This window comes from Corythoichthys intestinalis, chromosome 14 (assembly GCF_030265065.1).
Source record: "Corythoichthys intestinalis isolate RoL2023-P3 chromosome 14, ASM3026506v1, whole genome shotgun sequence".
NCBI classification, from domain to species: Eukaryota; Metazoa; Chordata; class Actinopteri; order Syngnathiformes; family Syngnathidae; genus Corythoichthys; species Corythoichthys intestinalis.
The window spans coordinates 31,897,560-31,919,210 of record NC_080408.1 but is presented as its reverse complement, the minus strand read 5'-3'; the positions used below and the strand labels follow the sequence as shown (position 1 = coordinate 31,919,210).

At 37.4% G+C, this 21,651-nt stretch overlaps 1 protein-coding gene across 2 annotated transcripts; it reads left to right on the top strand.

Moving 5' to 3' along the window:
* Window positions 1-2,161: 2,161 nt before the first annotated feature.
* bokb (BCL2 family apoptosis regulator BOK b) lies at window positions 2,162-21,651 on the top strand. 2 transcript variants are annotated; one of them, XM_057858060.1, is made up of 6 exons: window positions 2,162-2,267; window positions 2,340-2,517; window positions 8,215-8,466; window positions 10,125-10,253; window positions 21,045-21,208; window positions 21,328-21,651. In XM_057858060.1, exons 3-6 carry the CDS (start codon window positions 8,244-8,246, stop codon window positions 21,451-21,453), a joined length of 642 nt encoding a protein of 213 aa, XP_057714043.1. In that variant the 5' UTR covers window positions 2,162-2,267; window positions 2,340-2,517; window positions 8,215-8,243; the 3' UTR covers window positions 21,454-21,651. The 2 variants fall into 2 exon arrangements, with proteins under 2 accessions (XP_057714043.1, XP_057714042.1); XM_057858059.1 differs by lacking the exon at window positions 2,162-2,267 and having other exon boundaries at window positions 2,307-2,517.

The window sequence follows — 21,651 nt, the reverse complement described above, 5'->3', positions numbered from 1 at the left end:
CCCACTTGAAAATATTCCAGAGGCCTGTAATCGTCAACATGGGTAAACCTCAACAATGAGAGACAGAATGTGAAAAAAAAAAAAAACAGAAAATCCCATTGTTTGATTTTTAAATAATGTATTTGCAAATCATGGTGGCAAATAAGTATTTGGTCTATACCAAAAGTTCATCTCAATACTATGTACTATGCCAATACTAATACGGTGGAAAACACTCAGGTGACTTGAAGTTCCGCTCTGAGACCCCAATTTGGCCAACTTTAAAAATTGTCTGATATGCATGTGCGATACATCATTAGAAAGCTTAAAATCTCAATTTTCTGGGGGAAAAAATTTTGAATGAAAATGTTTTTCAAACAGCAAAACCCTATCGGGAGGTGAGAGCACGCGAGAGCAGAAATAAAGACGTCCTGACTTTAACGAGATATTATCGCCTACTTACCTTGTTTCGATCCAAAAACTCCATGTAACATGTATCACTGAGTGTCAAGACACAGATGTGAATGGCCACAGCCAGATTTTTTGGGGATTTTATGGGTGAAACATGGTGATATAACAAGGGTCGCCATGCAGAAATCACAAGCATCAAGGAGTGGTCGAGATTTTCCTTTTCATATATTTACCCTTTTAAACTTTTTCCCCCCCAATTTTTCTTTGTTTGGATCGATTATTTATCATCTAACATTTCGGAGAAAATGCGACAGTACCGAAAAAAACAAAACCAAATACAATTAGGGCGATAGTTATGAGGTAGATATCCGTTACCTTTTTACAGACACCATTTCTTTCATTGTGAAGTAATTTGTTTAAAAGTTTAAAACATGCGAGTGAATAATTTTTTTAAGTCGTTATTTAAATTTTTAAACAAAATATTAGACATCAATTAATGATTCTAAGCTAAAATTGACAGACATTTTGAACAATGCACATAATTTTACATATATATATATATATATATATATATATATATTAGGGCTGTCAAAATTATCGCGTTAACGGGCGTTAATTAATGTTTTTAATTAACCACGTTAAAATATATGACGCAATTAACGCAGATGCCCCGCTCAGAGAGATTTAAATGACAGTACACAGTGAAACGCTCAATTGTTGTGTTTTATGGAGTTTTGCCGCCCTCTGCTGGCACTTGGGTGCGACTGATTTTATAGGCTTCAGCATCCATGAGCATTGTGTAAGAAATTATTGACATCAAGTTACTACTAGTTTATTTTATGATTGAAAATTTTACAAATTTTGTTAAAACAAAAACCTTAAGAGGGGTTTTAATATAAAATTTCTCTAACTTGTTCTAACATTTTTCTTTTAAGAACTACAAGTCTTTCTATCCATGGATCGCTTTAACAGAATGTTAATAATGTTAATGCTATCTTGTTGATTTATTGTTATAATAAACAAATAGTCCTTATGTACCGTATGTTGAATGTATATATCCATCTTGTGTCTTATCTTTCCATTCCAACAATAATCTACTGAAAAATATGGCATATTTTATAGATGGTTTGAATTGCGATTAATTGCGATTAATTACGATTAAGTAATTTTTAAGCTGTAATTAACTCGATTATATATATATGTATGTATATATATATATATATATATATATATATATATATAGATAGATAGATATAGAAATAGATACATACATACATACATACATACATACATACATACATACATACATACATACACATATATAAAGTTCTTTTAATGACCATAAATAGTCAATTGCCCCATATAAAGGTCAATTTATGGAGAGCTCTCCACTGCATTGGCAAATGTCCCATGGTCGGCCACCGGAGAGCTTTTCTACCACCAGGCTTTGCAAGATTTCTGGGGAAAACCCTGAATGAATTCCTCCTCTTCTGAAACATTAGCCAACTCTGTTTACGTCTCCGATTTACGAACAGGTTCATCGTCATGCTAAATTTAGCCGCTTGACGGAGGAGGATTAGTCGTCACCATATTTGGAATATCCGGTGGCAGCGAGCAGTTACATAAACCTGAAATTTAAAATAAAGCAAACATTGATTCAGGTGGGGAGGTAAGCCCGGCTGTTTTTTTTCTCTCTCAATTTTAATATATATTTTTTATTCCAGCAAAAAATGAATATAATTTAAAGCTTAGTCTTGAAAATATGATTATTCGCCGCAGGAGGGAGTGTTAAATTTGCTGTGGGATGGGCCGCCCAACCGGTCCACCCGCTCGTTTTCAGTCAGTGATTGGAGTGCAGCCACCAGGTGGAACAACAGGTGAGTAATAAACAGTGACGACGACAATCTGCCCACTTGAGGCGTCTCCTCCTTTTATGTGTTGTTGTTTAGAGGCGGAAGCTCCAGCGATGGACTTACAATGAGCAGCTCAACTGCAGCAGAGGGAGAAAGCGAGCTGGACTCGTGTGAGTGACGAGACGACGGGGGTTTCTTACCTTTGGAAGTCCAAAATCCACTCCGAGTGCCCCCCCAAGGACGACGTCTTGTCGCGGAGAAAATGAAGTTCAAGGTAAAATAAAATCAATCAGTAAAATAGTTGGGAAAGTCATTTGTGCTCACAGGCAACAAAAGCTTCTTGTACTTCCTAGTTAGTCTGCAATATCAGAATTATAGTTTGATGCGTGTGTGGACATGGAGGAATGTACTGTATGTACTGTATATGTCTTTTCATTGAAGCGTTTCCATTGTTAATATTTACTTTAGTAAGAATTATTTGGGTATTCCTACACTAGTTGTGACTTTAATTGACTTAAAACCTTTTTTGTAGGGCAAGTGATTGTTTTTGGTATTTAAAATTAAACAAAACTTAATCTCCGTAAAGGCTTGGCGATCACATAAATGGACTGTACATTTTGGGTCATGTAGGCCACATATTATCATTTGGTATACAAGTGTTGAATACGTGACGCAAAATGTAATGTCTCACCAAATTCTTAAATTATTGATTATTATTTGTATATAAATACTCTCTGGTTATGACCCCCTATAAAACTATACATATTTCCAAATTTCATAGTATTTACCTCATTGCCTGCTATTGACTACCATTGAGTTCCAGTTAATTTTAACTGGGAGGACTTGCTGTGAATGCATATGTTTAAATGCCAGTGATGTCGCTATACAGTGGTATGAAAAAGTATCTGAACCTTTTGGAATTCCTCACATTTCTGCATAAAATCACCATCGCATGTGATCTGATCTTTGTCAAAATCACACAGATAAAAAACGGTGCCTGCTTTAACTAAAGCCACCCAATCATTTATAGGTTTTCATATTTTAATGAGGATAATATGCAAACACTGACAGGAGAGGGGGAAAATAAGTAAGTGAAGCGTCACATTTAATATTTTGTGGGCCCCCATTTGGCAGCAATAACTTCAACCAGACGCTTCCTCTAGCTGCAGATCAGTCTGGCACATCGATCAGGACTAATCTTGGCCCAGTCTTCTCTACAAAACTGCTGTAGTTCAGTCAGGTTCCTGGAATGTCTGACATGAATCGCTGTCTTAAGGTTATGCCACAGCATCGCAATGGGGTTCAAGTCTGGACTTTGACTTGGCCACTCCAGAACATGTATTTTGTTCTTTTGAAACCATTCTGAAGTGGATTTACTTCTGTGTTTTGGATCATTGTCTTGTTGACACATCCATCCTCTTTTTAGCTTAAACTGTCTGACAGACAGCATCAGGTTTTCCTGCAAAACATCCAGATAAACATTTGAATTCATTCTTTCATTAATGATTGCAAGTTGTCCAGGCCCTGAGATAGCAAAACAGCCCCAAATAATGATGCCCTCTCCATCATGCTTCACGGTGTTGATGTTGGTCAGTGTTGTTAATCTTACTTTAAAAAAGTAATTAATTATAGATACAAATTACTTCTCCCAAAAAGTAATTGCGTTAGTAACTCAGTTACCTGAATGTAAGAGTAATTAGTTACTTGGGAAAGTAACTGGTGATAATTTTCATGTTTTGTTTTGTTTTTTTTCCCCTTAAAAAACAAAAACAAAAAGAAAAAAAAATAAAAACTTAGGTCACACTATGTGAAGTGTAAAAGGTTTTTGGGACAATTGGTCCCAGCCCAATTCTTTACCCTTTACCGTTAAAAGTTGTTAAAATTGCTCCCATTATTGCATTAGTTCCCTTCTGTCTACTTTTGTCGTGTGGAAGTTTTAAAACTGTTTCATCATTTAAAGATAGATAGATAGGTTTTACATATAGTTGGTGTGTGCACAGAGATATTAGACTGTACCAGTGATTTCTGTAAGCCTTTAGCAGACACTCTAGGGTTCTTTTTTTTTTTTTTTTTTTTACCTCTCTGAGTATTCTGCGCTGAACTCTTGGCATCATCCTTGGTGGACGGCCACTCCATGGGCAAGCAACAGTGCCAAACTCTCTCAATTTGTAAACAACTTCTCTGACTCTCAGATGATGAACATCCAGATTTTTGGAAATGATTTTGTATCCTTTCCCAGCTTTATACAAATCCTTGATCGCAAGTCTTCAGACAGCTCTTTTGACCGAACCATGATGCATATCAAACAATGCTTCTCATCAAGACATTTTTAACAGGTGTGTGTGTGCAGGGCAGCTTTAAGCCACTCATCAGTGATTGGGCACGCACCTGACTTAAAATGTTTGGTAAAAATTGGTTTCAATCGCTGTTTGTCTCCATAGGCAAAGGGTTCATTTATTTTCTCCCCTTCTGTCATTGTTTGCATGTTATCCTCATTAAAATATGAACACTTATAAATTATTAGGTGGTTTTAGTTCAAGCAGACACTGTATTTTCATCGGTGTGATTTTGACAAAGATCAGATCACATTTGATGGTGATTTTATGCAGAAATGTGAGAAATTCCAAAAGGTTCAGATACTTTTTCATACCACGATACGTCCAATCCCTTTTGACTGGGAGGGTGAGCAACGATCATTCAGTGGCAGCCATCCCAGTCAAAATGGATTTGACGTCTAGCTCTGTCAATGGCAGCCAATAAGTTATTTGAATGCCCTCTAAAGGCTTAAGTGTCAAAATTACTTTGGGGTAAATTATGTTTTTATTACATGTAGTCATTTATACTTTGTGTGTATTTAGGAATAGCTTAACGTTTAACGTTTAAATTCGTTCTTCTGTACCGTGTAATTTGTGCAGGTTTTTGTTTTATATTTCTTTGATATATTTATTTATTTTTTTATATACATTTTTGTATATATTATTACATTTGTTTACATTTCTATTTTTTTTTAATTTATCATTTCTTTATAATCTTTATATTTATTATTTTTTAATTGCATTTTTCATTTATTACGAGTTTTGTCTCATTGTGGCCTGCGATTAGCTGACAACCAATTCAGGGTATAGGCTACCGTATGGAACCTTAAACGGGTCAAAATTAAATAACTAAAAAGAATATTTTGAAATAAATACGTATGTAATATGGCCCTTAAATTGTAAAAGAAGGTAATATTATTATGAAAGATTTTACAAGATAAAAAGCCATCTTCAACCACTTATCTGATGTTGGGTCACGGGGTAGCAGTTCCAGCAGGGAACTCCAAACTTCCCTTTCATTAACTAGCTAGACTGAGGGATCCTGAGGCGTTCCTAAGCCAGTGTCGAGATATAATCCCTCCACCTGGTCCTGGGCCTGTTCCGAGGTCTCCTCCTAGCTGGACGTGTCAGGAACACAGTTTTTCACAAAGTATTTTTTTGTAATTTCATAATACCTTTTTCTACAATAGCGTTTTTAATTCATAACGTAGTTTTTCAGCACAATGAGAGTTTACAAGATAAAAAGCATTTTTCACAAAGTGATTTTTTTACATAATGTCTTTTTCCACAATGGCCTTTTTATTTCATAATGTCGTTTTCAGCACAATGAATTGTCTTGTCACGAGGCATGCGCCGGTATGAGATTCTGACGGTATGATAATCTTCAGCCAAAATATCATGGTATTGCAATTACATCTCTAAAATGTCTTACTTTGAGGTATCTGGGTTAAAAAAACTTTTTAATTTTCAAAACATATTAGCAAATTGGAACATTAGTATAATGTTAAGTTAAAATACATTTAAAAAATAATAATAATAAAATAAATGAAATTTTCCAAATAAAATTAAAGTAAATGCAGTCCCTCAGGTGCGCAAAACAGCTCAACATTACTACCATCAGAACAAAATAATTGAATTATTTTCCATAAAAAGCACATGTGTTTGACTCTTATCATGTTTACATTATACACACTCTTTCTCAACACAAACAGTTGCCAGAGAGGAAAAAAACCCATGTTTTACCACCGCTAGACACGGTAAACACGCTGGAGTTAACTCTTGAAGCTGGTGGGAAATGTTCATGTCAGTGTTTACTCCTCTAAACCGCGGCCCTCTAGCTTTTCTGGAGCCAAAGTATTCCCATACCAGCAATTTCGTTTTTTTCGATGGGGGAAAAAGTTAAGGAGTTTCACTTCCTCCAACCATCGTGTAGCACAGCTGAAACACTGACACTGAGCAACAACCGGTGGGAGAAGGGTAAATCTAGCATCTGCAAGCGAGGGATTTCTCCCGGCATTTTTGGGACATAAGAAATAGTTCATACTTTAGGGACTGTATGACTGAAAATTTTTGCAGTTTTGAAACCGTAATGTTTTCATAAGGGAGTGTGAGTTAATTAATTGGCTGGATCGCGGAATCTGCTTAGGTGCGTTAGCATTTGGTAGTGTCGATTAACTGTTAGGTAAACTTCCAGAGAACATCTAAACAAAAACCCACTGCTGCTGAAATCCTCGATCAGGCTAAGGTACTGGCCTTTCATTACTAAATTACACAGATTCGCAACTTCTCTGAGTAACTCTAAAAGTGATGCAAAATGTTGTTTTTATTTATTTAAGTTGGACGCTTTTGAGGTTCCATAGTTCCATTAAGCTTCTTTGTGCGGCTTGAAAAGCGCTCTTGAATTAAAATGTATTTAATATTATTATTACCCTGCGTAATAGTCAGCTGGGATAGGCTCCAGCACCCCGGCGACACTCGTGAGAATAAGTGGCACAGAAGATTAATGAAGAATGTGAATTGTGAAATAACTTGTTCATTTTCATACATGTTTTTAATTACAGGTGTTTTTTTTTTTTCCCCAAATGAATGTATTTCACTCATTTAAGATAAAATTCTAATATAAAATATATATTTCCATCAAATACTTTTTTAGTATGTTGTTTTGCGTTAACGGGCGGTAATTAATTTTTTAAAAGTAATCACGTTAAAATATTTGACGCAATTAACGCACATGCCCCGCTCAGATTAAAATGACAGCACAGTGTAACGTCAGCTTGTTACTTGTTTCTTGGTGTTTGGCGCCCTGTGGTGGCGCTTGGGTCCAACTGATTTTATGTTTTACATCATGAGTGAGCATGGTGTGTATTGACATCAACAATGGCGAGCTACTAGTTTATTTTTTGATTGAAAATTTTACAAATTTCCATTCCAACGATAATTTACAGAAAATTATGGCATATTTTATAGATGGTTTTAATTGCGATTAATTAGGATTAATTAATTTTTAAGCTGTAATTAACTCGATTAAAAATTTTAATCGTTTGACAGCCCTAGTTTTATTTTATGAAATGGGTTGATGGTGACCATTTTCCTAGCTGCATTTCATTGTCATTTCTACTAATGATTTTAATTTTCAATGTATTTGCATTTTGTGTTCATGAATTTTATCTTTTTTAATTCAAACTTTCCAGACCATTTTCTTAACGTTTTTCTTCAATTATTTTCCATTGCACTGTATATTATCAAATAAATTTTAAAATTAAATGTGATTGAAGTTTTATTGTACTGTGTGAAAGTATTTATAATTAAAACCTTTTAAAAAATATTATTAGCATTAAAAAAAAAAAATAAAAAAATAAAAAAATATATATATATATATATATATAAACGGTATTTCTTTTACATTGAGCTTGGAAAAATAGCTGCTGTATCACACTGTCTTGTGGTTGCTTACTGGAGTTGCATAATGCAATGCGTTGCGTGTTGGCAAACAATAATGCCGCCTCCAGCCTTTTATTATGTAACTTTCTGCTCATATGTTGACACTAAAATTAAAAGTTGTGATGTCACGTCACAGGAAGTTCTCTGGTGTGATCAGACGCGACAATGTGATCATTGTCCATTTTTTTCCTTCCTCCTCTTTCATTTGCTTACAGCCCATTTGAAAGCACACCTTGAGGACTTCATGGAGGTTCTGCGCAAGTCATCGGCGTTTGCCGCCGAAGTTCTGGACGTCTTCGAGAGATCCCTGAGTGACAAGGAGCTGGTAGCACAAGCCAAAGCCCTCTGCCGTGACTTCATACTGTCTAGGCTCAACCAGAATGGGCTGGCCTGGTCCAAAAGCGAACTCAATCTGACTCCTGCCAGAGCTGCCCTCGCCGATGTCTCCTTTGTGCTCCTCTGCCTCGGTGAGAATGCCCAGTCAAACTGATGTCTGGTACTTTTCGGAGCTTATCTGAAATAGAAAGATAATGACATTGATGAGTCTCCGGAAAGAACAATGGAAATGTACTGTTTCCTTGAAAATACAAATTTTTATTGTCATAGTTTATAGGTTTCTACTTGGAAATACAATATACTACATTTGATCTCATTTAGAATTTTTTCCCGGGATATATTATGACTTTAATCTTAAAGATAAACAGTACAACTTTTCCTCTCTCTATGGGGGGACAAAACATTTTTCTTCAAAATATACCTAAAAAAAAGCCTAAAATAACTTTGCATCCTCCAATAAATTAAAAGATTTTTTTTCTCTCTAGATGTTGTGACTTCCCCATTAACCTGATCGTAATCTGCCAACATTTTCGCTTGTGGATTACATTGTATCTGTGATTTAACTTGGCCAGAAAATACTACACCATTGCAGCACAGTGTATTGTTTTTGGGTCAAGACTGACCCTTTTCAGATTTGGATATGTAAAAAGTACCATTAATTTGTGCATACCCAAACTTGAAAACTGGCCAGTTTTGCCCCAAACAGAAAACAAGGGTTAACCCTTTAATGCCTGCAATATGAAGCAGTTGTCAGACAATCACAAAATTTGAAAAATAATAAAGAAAAAAAATAATAATACGTGTAATAAGCGCTCTAACATATATACGGTAACCCTTGCTAAATCCTGTTTTTTTTCTTCTTCTCATGGAACCTGAAGATGCGTGAGTTGACTTGCATCCTTTTTTTTTTTTTTTTTTTTTTTTTTTTTTTTTTTTTGAGGAAAGATATTTCAAAATTCTGAATTAGTCTCAAAATCATGAAATTGTAAGTGTATCAAATGTGATACATTTGGCAAGAAAGGCTTAAACAATATATATAAATATAAAATCCCGCGATATAGCCACTTTAATATGAAAAAGTGCAGTTTTTCATCATAAGCCAATTTTCTTCTAGACTCTAAATTTGTAACTTAAAAAAGTATATATAAATATATATACAATATAGGAGTGTTCTCCGAATGACTTCAACCCCCCAAAAAATAATTACTTACGTAAAAAAAAAAAAAAGGAAACCTTGAACCTCATAAGTTATTCCTAAAAAAAATTGTAAATATTTTCAGTATTAAAAATTGTAGAGAAAATGTCACTTTTTTTTTTCTTTCTCCCAGTGTTAGTTTTTTTCCTTTTTTTCCCCCCCAAAATTGGGGGGGGGGGTCTCTAAACATTTGTAAGGTGGTAATGATAATAAAATTGAAAAATCCGATTTTGTTGTTGTTGTAATGCTGACTTTAATGGCGATATTTATTTCATATGATATATACAACTTCACACCTATTACTGTATTGATAAAATTATATAGCTTTGCTTTTTGTAATATTGGTTTTAAACATTGAGTCAACATTTGACTTTTTTTTTCCCCAAATACTGTACATGACTTTTTTAAATGCGATTTTTGTTGTTGTAGTGGCACCATGTTATTACCATAAAACCCTGAATGTACTCCCCAAAATGCGTATTTTGTATTTTTTTTGTGATTCTAGGTTCAATTTATGTACAGTATACGGGAGCCATTTGCTTGCAGCTGGCTGATGTTTTTTGTTGTTTGTTTTTGTTTTTGCACATCTCCAAGGTGACGAGCTGGAACGCATCCTTCCCAGCTTGTACACGAATGTGGCCCGCCAGCTGAACATATCCGTGGCCATGGAGACCATGGTTTCAGACGCCTTCATTGGCGTGGCCACAGAGATCTTCTCCACAGGTATACAACGCCACAAACAAATAGTAGAAAAACATTTTTTATCACATTATTGCCAACTGTCAATCAACTACATTGCTGTGAAAAAGTATTTGCTCCCTTCTTGATTTCTGTATTTTTTGCATATTTCTCTCTCACAAAGGTTTCAGTTAATCAAATTTTAAAATCACACATAGACAACCCAAGGAATTGTGAAATGCAGTTTCTAAATGATAATTTTATTTACCAAGGGGGAAGGGATACAAACATACAGTAAGTTTGGGTGCCCCTGATTTCCTTTGATAGGATTTCCCGATTTTCCTTTGTAAATCATTGATTGTTTGGAACAAAAAAATTAAGTTGAATATATAATTGATCAGATGAACACCGTAATATTTTAGAAGAGAAATAGGTGTTTATGGGATAAACGGAAAGTGTGTGATAATTATTTAAACAAAAATAGGCCAGTGAATGAATTTGGGCACCATTGTGTTTTTATTGATTAGAAAGATCTTTAGTACTAATTTTTGAAACTCAAAATTTGTCTAATAAGCTGACTGACGTTGATCTACAAAGACAGGTCAAGCCAGTCATGAGAAAGGGTATTTAAAATGGCAAATTGTAAAGTGTTCTCCTCTTTGCATCATCTCTAAACAGTGGAAACATGGGAGCCAAAAAATAACTGTTAAATGATCTGAAAGAAAAGATTATTCAACGTTATATTTTAAGGGAAGGATACAAAAAGCTTTCCCAGAAATTTCAGCTGTCAGTTTCCACTGTTAGGAACATAGTAAGGAAATGGAAGACCACAGGCACAATTCAATTTGAGGTACAGAGTGGCAAGCAGAGGCGAACGATGGTGAGGAATGTCAAATTGAACCCACAGACCAGCTCCAAAGACCTACCTGCAGATGGTGTCACTATGGATGAGTCACTATTCAGTGTTGTTTGCACAAATAGATGTTGTATTGGAGATTAATGTGGAAGAAGTCTTTTCTGCCCACATGCCACAAACGGTCGCTTGAGGAAGTTGAGGTATGCCAAAGCACAGTTAAATAAACCAGCCTAATTTTGGAAAAAAGGTCTGTGGACTGATGAAACAAAAATAGTTATTTGGGCATAACAAGGGGCGGTATGCGTGGCATATGAAGAACACAGCATTCCAAGACAAACACTTTCTACCCACAGTAAAATTTGGTGGTGGTTCCATTATATTATAGGGCTGTGTGTCCAGTGCAGGCACCGGCAATCAAACAGCAGACAATGTTCCAGAGTCTGTGACAAAGTGTAAATTGCCCAGGGGCTGGATATTTCAACAACACAATGACCCTAAACACTGCTCCAAATCTACTGAGGCATTCATGCAAAGGAATAAGTGCAACGTTATAGAATGGCCATCTCAGTGCCGAGACTTGAATTTTATTGGAAATCTGTGGTCTGCTTTGAAGCGGGCTGTCCATACTCGACAGCCATCAAACCTGACTGAGCTGCAGATGTTTTGTAAAAAAAACGGTCAAAAATAACTTCAGCCCGAATCCAGACCCTCATTGGAAGCTATAGGAAGCGTTCTGAAGCTATTATTTCAGAAAAAGAAGGCTCTATTGAATATTGGTCATGTTTTTCTATAGTGGTACCTACATTTAGGCACCAGACTATTTTTGTTTAAATAATTACACACTTTATTTATCCAATAAACTTCATTTCTCAAATATTACTGTGTACTTCTGCTATCTGATGTATTTATTAGTTTTTTTTTTTGTTTTTGTTTGTTTGATTGTTTAAAACGGTGATTTACAAAGGAAAATCTTAAATATTATCTGGGGCACCTAAACTTTTGCATACCACTGTATCTGGGCTCAGTGAGGGTCGGTGTTCATGAGTCTACCATCAGAAAGACACATGCCAAAAATGGCATGGCATACATGGCAGGGTTTGCGGGCAGAACCACTGCTGTAAAAAAATAACATAAAGGCTCGCCTCACGTTTTCCCAAAACGTTCTGCACACTGACGAGTCAAAAAATGAACTTTTTGGAAGGTGTGCAGCCCATTACATCTGGCTGAAAATGGCACCTTATTTGATAAAAAGAACATTATGCCAAAAGTGAAGTAAGACATCAGTAGCTTGATGGATTGGGGCTGCTTTGCTAAACACACTACCAAGTCTTCATCTGAATGGCTAAAAAAAAATGAAGGTTTTGGAGTTTTACCACAGCACTGTACCTCTATGACAGTGGTTCCCAAACCGGTCCTCAAGGACTCCTGTGGGTCCTGGTTTTTGTTCCTACCGATCAAGCACATACTGTTTAACCAACGAGGTTTCCGCTAAAACAAGCAGCATCTGACTACAATCAACTGATTACACTTGTAAAACACCAGATTGGTACACATTTGCCGTCCTGTTTTGTTGGAAAGAAATCCAGCACCCACAGCGGCCTGATGTGGAATAGTTTGGGAGCCCCTGCTCTATGACCTTGAAAATGGATGCTACTTGGTCTAGCTTGATTTTTCTGTCTACACAACTCATCTACACTGTCAACTAAAGCGCGGCCACATTTTCAGCACGCCTCGCTCCTAGCTCTTTGCCAACAGCGGTTTGCTAGCACGTGCCCTGTCAGAAGCATCTCTCTTGGCCCAATTTTCGGAATGCCTTGTTCCCACATCCATGCTAGCCGGCCTTAGCAAGCGTGTATTCCAAAAGAACAACTTATTTCGACCACAATATATGCACGCCTTGCTACAACCTCTAACAACTAGGTAATGGACATTGTTTTCTTGCTAATTGTGGTTGGTAAATGTAGCTTGTAATAAAACACAGACAGGAAGAAGCTGCCTCTATTTAAATACAGCGAACCATTGGCCAAATTGTAGCTAACTGTTACACAGCTTGTGGTGGGTACTGCTGCTCTTTGCAATGCTTGTCTATTAGGCTTCCCAGCTGTGTAGAGTTGCGGTCGGCTGGCTGTTTTGGCGTGCGTTATTACCCAAAGCCCAAATAACAAACACATTAACACCAGAGTTAGGATACAATAAGTATTTCTATGGTGATGGAAACCTGTATTTTTGAAGGAGGAAGTTGCAATTGTGTCGCGTAGTAACTGACAGCCCTTAATCGTTATTATATTTCAGTTGAGGGGCAGTATTTACTGACGTTAGTAGATACTCTGTTTAGGCCCATCCCAAAAAAATCCTTCCGGCTGGGCAGATGAAAAGTTTTATTGCTATAACGCAGCAATTCAGTACTAAATTTTTGTTAGACTTTTCACATGTTTTCAGCACTTACATATATTCAAACATTTTTCAAGTATTTGGATACAAATAATGAAAATAGCTTTACAGGAAATTTCATTATTTTTATCTGAGATTAATGTCATACTTTTATGTCTAAAATATTTTAAATGATTTTGCACCTAAAGAAATGTTCTCTAACATTACAACTTTAATCTTGAAAAGGTACAACTTTTTCAGGTTTTGGTAGTACATAGACTTTAGAATATTATTATGAAGTCTATGGATAGTAATCCTTAAACAACTTTTGAGGATTTATTATTATTATTTTTTGTAAACCTACATTAATTTTACTGTCCGGAATTCATGACTTAAATCTGAAAGAAAATGAATGAAATATCAACATGTGTTTGAGCCTTTAAAAAAAAAAAAAAATGCCTTGCCTTGCCCCAACGTGTTGAGCCCAACCCATGTCTTTCTTGGAGAACGTCTTCTTGCATCGACCTCAAAAATGCATTTGAAAAGGCCACACCCATTTTAGTACTAGTCTAGGTCACCTGTGCTAATTCAGGGGGATTTTTTAAATTCATTTTGAACATTTGCATCCTGGAACACATACACATCCAATTAAATTGGGACCTTTTGTGAAACTGAATCCAATGATTTACAAATCCTTTTCATAAAAGTCGTATTACAAGTTCAGTTCCACCCTCCCCAAAAAAGGTTTTAATAAATACATGCATGTTATGTTTTGTAAATTTTAGTATTTCTAAAATAAAGCCATAATTTTCCAAGAAGTAACTTGCCTCTTTATATAAATGTAGTATATTTCAATATTATGAAGAGTATTAACACTGAGAATAATTTTCAAGAGTTTTGGCCTATTTTTTCTTAGGAAAATTTCTGTATTCAAAATAAGGTTACCGGTAGATTAAAATATCCAGAGAAATAAGTAGTTTTCTGTCTGAAAAATGAAGTATACTTGAGATTAAAACATTTTTAGTTTTAAAAGACATCTTGAGAATGAATATTTGACCCCCCCCCCCCCCCCCCCAATCTTTATTATTTCAAGAGGACTATCCTATCATGTACATGTACATAGCAACCTTCTGTTTTGTTGTTCTGAGTGATCACATCAAGTGAAAGTATTTTCTCCCGCCGTGTGTTGATCTTGGCGTTCGTTTGCCTGGAAAGTTCCAGAATATCTGCGCTGCTTTTGCCTTTTTTGGGACGCTGGTGAACGAACGTGTTTCAGGAAACCGCGTGGGATTCCTCTGACAAACCCGCTGACCTTTAAGGAGACTTTGAGATGTGCTTATAAATAGCATAAAGAAAAAAAAACTTTGTGCGCTTGATTTGCTCTAGGTTGCCTTTTGTAACATTTGGTCTCGGTCATCACGAGTTGAAGCTAGATAGAGGATAGGAGTGTTCACCAAAGTTCATGCATTAGTTTCACTGACTGCAAATGCATAAGCTGCTGGAACTATTATGACATACAGTACACTTTACGGGTCAGGTCATTTGGAGTTGGAGATGCCTTTAGTCCTCAATTTGTTACAAACTATTTTCATTCCTTTAAGTTTTACTTTAAGTATTTTTGACTCATTCGCTGTATGAATCGTCACTGCCAGCCCTCTCAGTTCAAAAAGACTGGACATTTGTTGCCATCACAGCACTGAAATATGATCATTCACTGATAATACTCTGACTTGATTATGACACAATATATATGAACACAACCTGAGCAAATGCATGTTGATACAGCCAAACATAAAGCAGCAAATATGGCAGTCTTCTCCCTAATGTGACGGGCATGCGGTTTCCTGCGCTGGCCCCTCGTGGCGACTATCTCCTCTTTTCTCCTTTCCTGACTCGCTTTATCCCTGCCGATCTTCTTCTGTATTCTCGAACGGTTTCTCTGAGCTCTGACACTTTGAGCGGACACTTATCTGGTTTAAGCTCGCCTCGACCTCGTGGCGTTTATAGATAGACGTTGTGGGTCAGCATCAGGAGATGAGAAGGATGATGATGCAAGCACACCCAGAAGGAGGTTAATGTCATTATAGTTGTACACTCGACTCTGGTGGCTAACAAACTCTTATCAATGTGTTGACACATCATTCTGTATTATTGCAAGAACCAAAGTCCAATGTGGGCCAGTGTTTGATTCAACAAGAAAGGCATGCTTTGGGTTTGACCCATTAGCCTTTGAATACTTGATTAACAAAATCTTTAAAATTATAAATATGTAAAGCTTACTAAAGCATTTTAGAGTAAATGACATTATTGCAGTTTACTGAGGGATTTACATTAATTGTAAAACTCTTGTTCAATTGTTTCCACTTGACTGTACTGTATTCCTCCGCCCTCCAGTGGCCAAGTTGCAGATGACAGGGACAACTAAGACGCAGCAATTCTTCTATGTTTGATAGGTTTTTATGAAGTAAAATATGTGACACCCCCCCCCCCCCCCCCCCCCCCGATTTTACAAAAGGGAGCTTGGATAGTCGATGAACATGGTCTTAGATCAAATTTAACTCTGAGTTTAAGGTTAGGCTGAAATCAGTGGCGGTTTAAGGGGTGGGGCCACGGGGGCACTGGCCCCACCTCCAATTTGAATAGTGCCTGAAGTGCTCCTGTTCCCATTTTAGCACGAAGCATGGCTATCAGTGAATCCTTCTTTTCTGATGTGAGAGACGGGCATGAAACCTCCGAAAAATCACAATGATAGTTTTTTTTCCAATATCGCTCAGGCCTATCCTAGAGTATGTTAAATATGAATGCTGCTTTTTGTGTTTAAAATGGATTTTCAAAAAAGTGATTAAAATTATTGTTCCATGTATTGTATCCTTACTTGCAAACATTATGATTAAATACAAATTGTTACACGCTTCATGTCTGCTTGACAGTGTCAGGCAAAGATGTTTTTACAGCCACATGCACGATAATTTGAATATTGCCGTAGTGACAAAAACACTGAACAAAGATAGCAGGGACACTTGGCCCCTGAGGGTTACATGTGGCCTCTTCTTGGCCCCCGTTTCAGAAAAATCCTAGAACTCAGAAAGATCCTAGAACAGCCACTGGCTGTAATTTATAATTCACGAGGCAATGATATTTTGAGATGGGAGCGTTTTGTGCTTTGATCATAGTGCAGGAGCATCAAAGCACTTCTGTCTTATAATTGTGTCATGGATGATTTGAGATTAAATTGTTTTGAGCGTGATGCAAAAAGTAATTGTATCTCAAGATGCCACTGGTAAAAGTGTGATGCAGTTGGGAAAGATGATTTAAGATAGTGTTCTGAACTATGAGCATAACAACAGAGCACATTAAAACCATATCTCAAAGCATTAACTGTTAGTCTTCCCTTAATGAAACAATTCTATTTGAGATGTACCGTATTTTTCGGACTATACGTCGCACTTAAGTCGCACCAGCCCAAAAAATGCGCAATGAAAAGGAAAAAAAGCATACACAAGTCGCACTGGAGTATAAGTCGCATTTTTGGGGGGAAATTTATTTGATAGAATCCAGCACCAAGAACAGACATGTCATCTTGAAAGGCAATTTAAAATACAATCGAGAACAACAGGCTGAATAGGTGTACGGTATGCTGACATTACATGACGCTAGAAGTTAGACCGGGCCTTAAAAAATCCAGCCCTACCCGACCAGCCCGCGGTTATTAAAGCCCGACGCTGCCCGAGCCTGATCAATTAACTTGATTTGCTTGCCTGAGCCCGAAAACCCCCGAAATTTAATGTTTTATTTGTAGGCATGAGCCCGAAAAAAACCCTAAAATTTTATGTTTTATTTGTGAGAAGGAGGAAATGCGAGGATGCGATGCGTGGTTGCATTTTGTGTGATCACGTTTGTGACGATGAGGTGCATATATGCATAATAACACATTAAAGCCTGTCTTTTGTAACGAATTCTCGGTTTTATCCAATTTATATATTTTATTTAACATCCATACATCGTTTTAGCATAAATATATGAATATATATTTATTTTAAAAAAGTTGGCGAGAGAGAAGTCGTCGCGACCCGACCGTAAATAATCACACATAAGTCGCTCCAGAGAATAAGATGCACCCTCTGCCAAACTATGGAGAGGAAAAAAAAAAAAAAAAAACTGCGACTCATAGTCCGAAAAATACGGTAAGTGTTTTGGGCCACAAACTTGTCAGATGGAATTCAACTTGTAAGTAGACATGTGCCAATTACCGGTTTCAAAATATACCGTGGTATGAAAACGTACGGTCAAAACCGGAAAAATTTTACGTCATACTGTCCCTAAGGTATTAGCTATTTTTTGTGTCGCAAAAATGCAGGGAGAAATCCCTCACTTAAGCTGCAAGGCTCAACCCTCCCACACTGGGTGTTGCTCAGTGTCAGTGTGTCAGCTGTGCTACACGATGGCGGGAGGAAGTGAAACTCAACTTTTTCCCCCATCGAAGAAAACTAAATCTCCGGTATGGGAATAAATTGCCAGTATGGGAATACTTCGGTAAGGTTACTGAAAAGTTAGAGGGCAGCGGACTAGAGGAGGGCCAAACAATATGTAAAACATGTTTGCAGAGGGTGGCTGCCGAGGAGGCAATGCCTCCAATTTGATTTCGCACTTATACAAAATTAAAGGTTAGTAAACACAGTCTTGAACGTTTCCCACCAGCTACGAGAGTTAACTCCAGCATGTTTAGTGTGTCTAGCGGTGGTAAAACATGTTTTTTTTTTCCTCTGGAAACTGTGTTGATAAAGACAGTGTATAATGTAAACATGATAAGAGTCATACACACGTGGTTTTTATGGAAAATAATTCAATTATTTTTGTTCTGGTGGTAATAATTTTGAGCTGTGGCCGTGGCTCCCGCTCAATAGAAAAAAATATTTGTTTTAAACCAGATTTCTCAAAGTAACACATTTAGAGCTGTAATTGCAATACTGTGAAATTTTGGCTTAAGGTCATCATACCGTCAGAATCTCACACCGGCACATGCCTACTAGTAAGTCAAAGCAGCACAAAGTTGATTGGAGCTAAAGTCCTGGTCACAGAGTAACTTCGTCTGATTTCAGAGCCCCACTGTTTAAAGTGTTTCAATGGATACAGTTGTTTTGTCTTATGAGCATAGTCTGAGGAGGTAAAGTTGAAAGTCCCGTGCTTTTTGAAAGTATCCTTACATTTGCATCAACATAGCTAAAATAATACAATACAACCCCTAAGAAAAAAGTATGGAATCACCAGTCTCGGACGAGCACTCGGACATTTTATCATGAAGAACAAACTTTGATAAAAAGCTTGAAAAAAATAATTAGTTCAAAAGTGCAACTCCTTGGCATTCAGAAAAACTAAAAGAAATGGATAAAAACATTGTGGTTGTCAGTAAATGTTATAGAGCAGGTGCAGGGAAATATAGAATAACTCAATTCTGATGAAAAAATATGAAATCACTCCATTTTGAGTAGAAAATACAGACACACACTGTCAATTTCCTTTCCTTAATTGGGCCCCTACCTCAGATTAGATCTGCTCATTAGTCAGCAGTTAAAATCAGTGTAGTTATCATACCATAGAGGGCTGCTGGACCAAGTGGATTCACAAGAATCATGGCTCCAACAAGAGAGATGTCTCTTGAGACCAAGGAGAAGATTATCAAACTTCTTGAAGAAGGTAACGCTACACATATGGTTGCCAAAAATGTGGGCTGTTCACAGTCAGCTGGACCAAGTACAAACAGCATGGCAAGGTTGTTTAAGTTAAGCATACTGGTAGACTGAGGAAGACATCCAAACGTCATGACAAACAACTAATGGCCATATGTCTTGAAAACAGAAGATGTACAACAAGACAAATGAATAGGAGGAAGCTGGAGTCAAGGTATCTGACAGAAATGTGCAAAATTGCCTAAAGGAAATGGGATTTTCATACAGGAAAGGTAAAATGAAACCCTCATTTGCCACGTTTACATGGAGCCAAATATTCCAATTACAATCGGAATATTTGTTCAAACCGAACAAATGTGTTCCATATAAACACCTCATTCGGAATGAACAGGCCCAAACCAAATGGAATTTCATTCCGATTCACAGGGGTGGAATATTCCTTTTCCCAAACCGATTAGAAGTAAAATTATATCATGTAAACAGGGAAGCGGAATGGTGTCTGGTTGCGTTCTTTCTGCACATGGTCCGTACTGACTTGGTGACGTAAGTAACGTCACTTGCAACATGGCTTCCAAGCACACGCACAGCGCACCCACACAACTTTTTAAATGAACGGCGTATCATTCTGAAGTTTTGTTTCCACTCGAAAAGTTAAAACAGCAGCTGATCTGACGATCGATCTCCATGTTTTGCAACGTGACACTTTGTTTTGATTAATCTGCGCATGTCAGACGGCAGTTGTCAAACGTCCTTTCGGAATAAAGGCAAACACATGTAAACGCTGGATCGGAATAGATGAAGTGACATGTAAACAGCTGATGTGAAATTTCCATTCGGAATGATTTGAATCGGTATGAATAAAAGTCAGCATGTAAACGTGGCTACTGACACTTAAACAGTAAATAACAAGACTGCAATGGGCTAAGGAGAGGCAATCATGGGCTGTGAATGACTGGATGAAGGTTATTTTCAGTGATGAGTCAAGAATCTGCATTGGACAAGGTGATGATGCTGGAACTTTTGTTTGGTGCTGTTCCAGTGAGATTTACAAAGATGACTGCCTGAAGAAAACATCAAAATTCTCTCAGTCCTTGATAATATCGTGCTGCAGGTCAGGCAAAGGCACTGGGGAGATGGCTGTGGTTAAATCTTCAATAAATGCACAAGTTTATATTGAAATTTTAGACAGCTCTGTTATCCCTTCAATTGAAAATATGTTTGGGGAAAATGAAATAATTTTCCAAGATGACAATACATCATGCCACAGAGTTAAAACTGTTACAGCATTCTTTGGAGAAAGACTCATCCAGTCAATGTCATGGCCTGCAAATAGCCCAGATCTCAACCCTATTGAAAACCTGTGGTGGAAATAGAAAAAAATGGTCCACAGCAAGGCTCCAACCTGCAAGAATGATCTGGCAACTGCAATCAAAGAGAGTTGGCTCCGAATTGATGAAGAATACGGTTTGTCACTCATCAAGTCTATGCCTCAGAGACTGCAAGCTGTCATTAAAGCCAGAGGTGGTGCAACTAAATACTAGAGATGTGTTTTGATTATTTCTTTCTCTCATGATTCCATGTATTTTTCCTCAGAATGGAGTGATTCTATATTTTCCTGCACTTGCTCTATAAAAGTAACATTTACTGACCACGAAAATGTTTTATTCATTTCTTTTAGTGTTTCTGAATGCTAAAGAGTTGCACTTTTGAACTAATTCATTGTTTTTTCAAGCTTTTTATCTGAGTTTGTTCTACATAATAAAATGTCTGAGTGAGTGCTCGTCAGAGACTGTTGATTCCATACTTTTTGCTAGGGGTTATACAATAGGGTAAAGTAACACAAAATTGTCATCATGGAGCTAAGCCATTGTTTGCGACGATACCATTCAGTTCTTTTTTTTTTTTTTTTTTTTGTGTGCACAGGCATAACGTGGGGTAAGGTGGTATCCATGTATGCGGTGGCCGGCGCCCTGGCAGTCGACTGTGTTAGGCAAGGACACGCCGCCACTGTTAATGTTATTGTGGACAGTCTGGGGCAGTTTGTGCGCAACTCCCTCGTCCAGTGGCTCAAGAGGCGCGGAGGATGGGTAAGGGCACACTTCTTTTTTTTATTAAACTGGCAGTTCACCATAATGGCTGGCAATAAGTTTTTAATTTTTAGAAAAGATTAGTTTTACTCAAGTTCTCTGCGGTCCTCATCCCGCAGGTGGAACTGACCAATTGTGTAGTGAAGAGAGAGATCTGCCCTGAACACTCCTGGCTGTCTTCTGCCCTGGATTCCCTGCGCTACTTCCTCATATCTATGTACGTGTACATCATGAAGGAAGGGTGAGTGGCCCAACAGACCGCCATAGGGCCCCACTCATTGCTCTGGCTCACTGGCCTGAGAACGGACTGCAACTGGGCGGCCATCGACAAATGTTTGCTCAGCGTCTTCTGTCACACGGGACCGGGCTCCATCCAGAGTCTTGTCTCAATGTAACGGAATGAGCGCGTTTTGTCGCGTGGTGCAGTTGAATCCCCCCCCCCC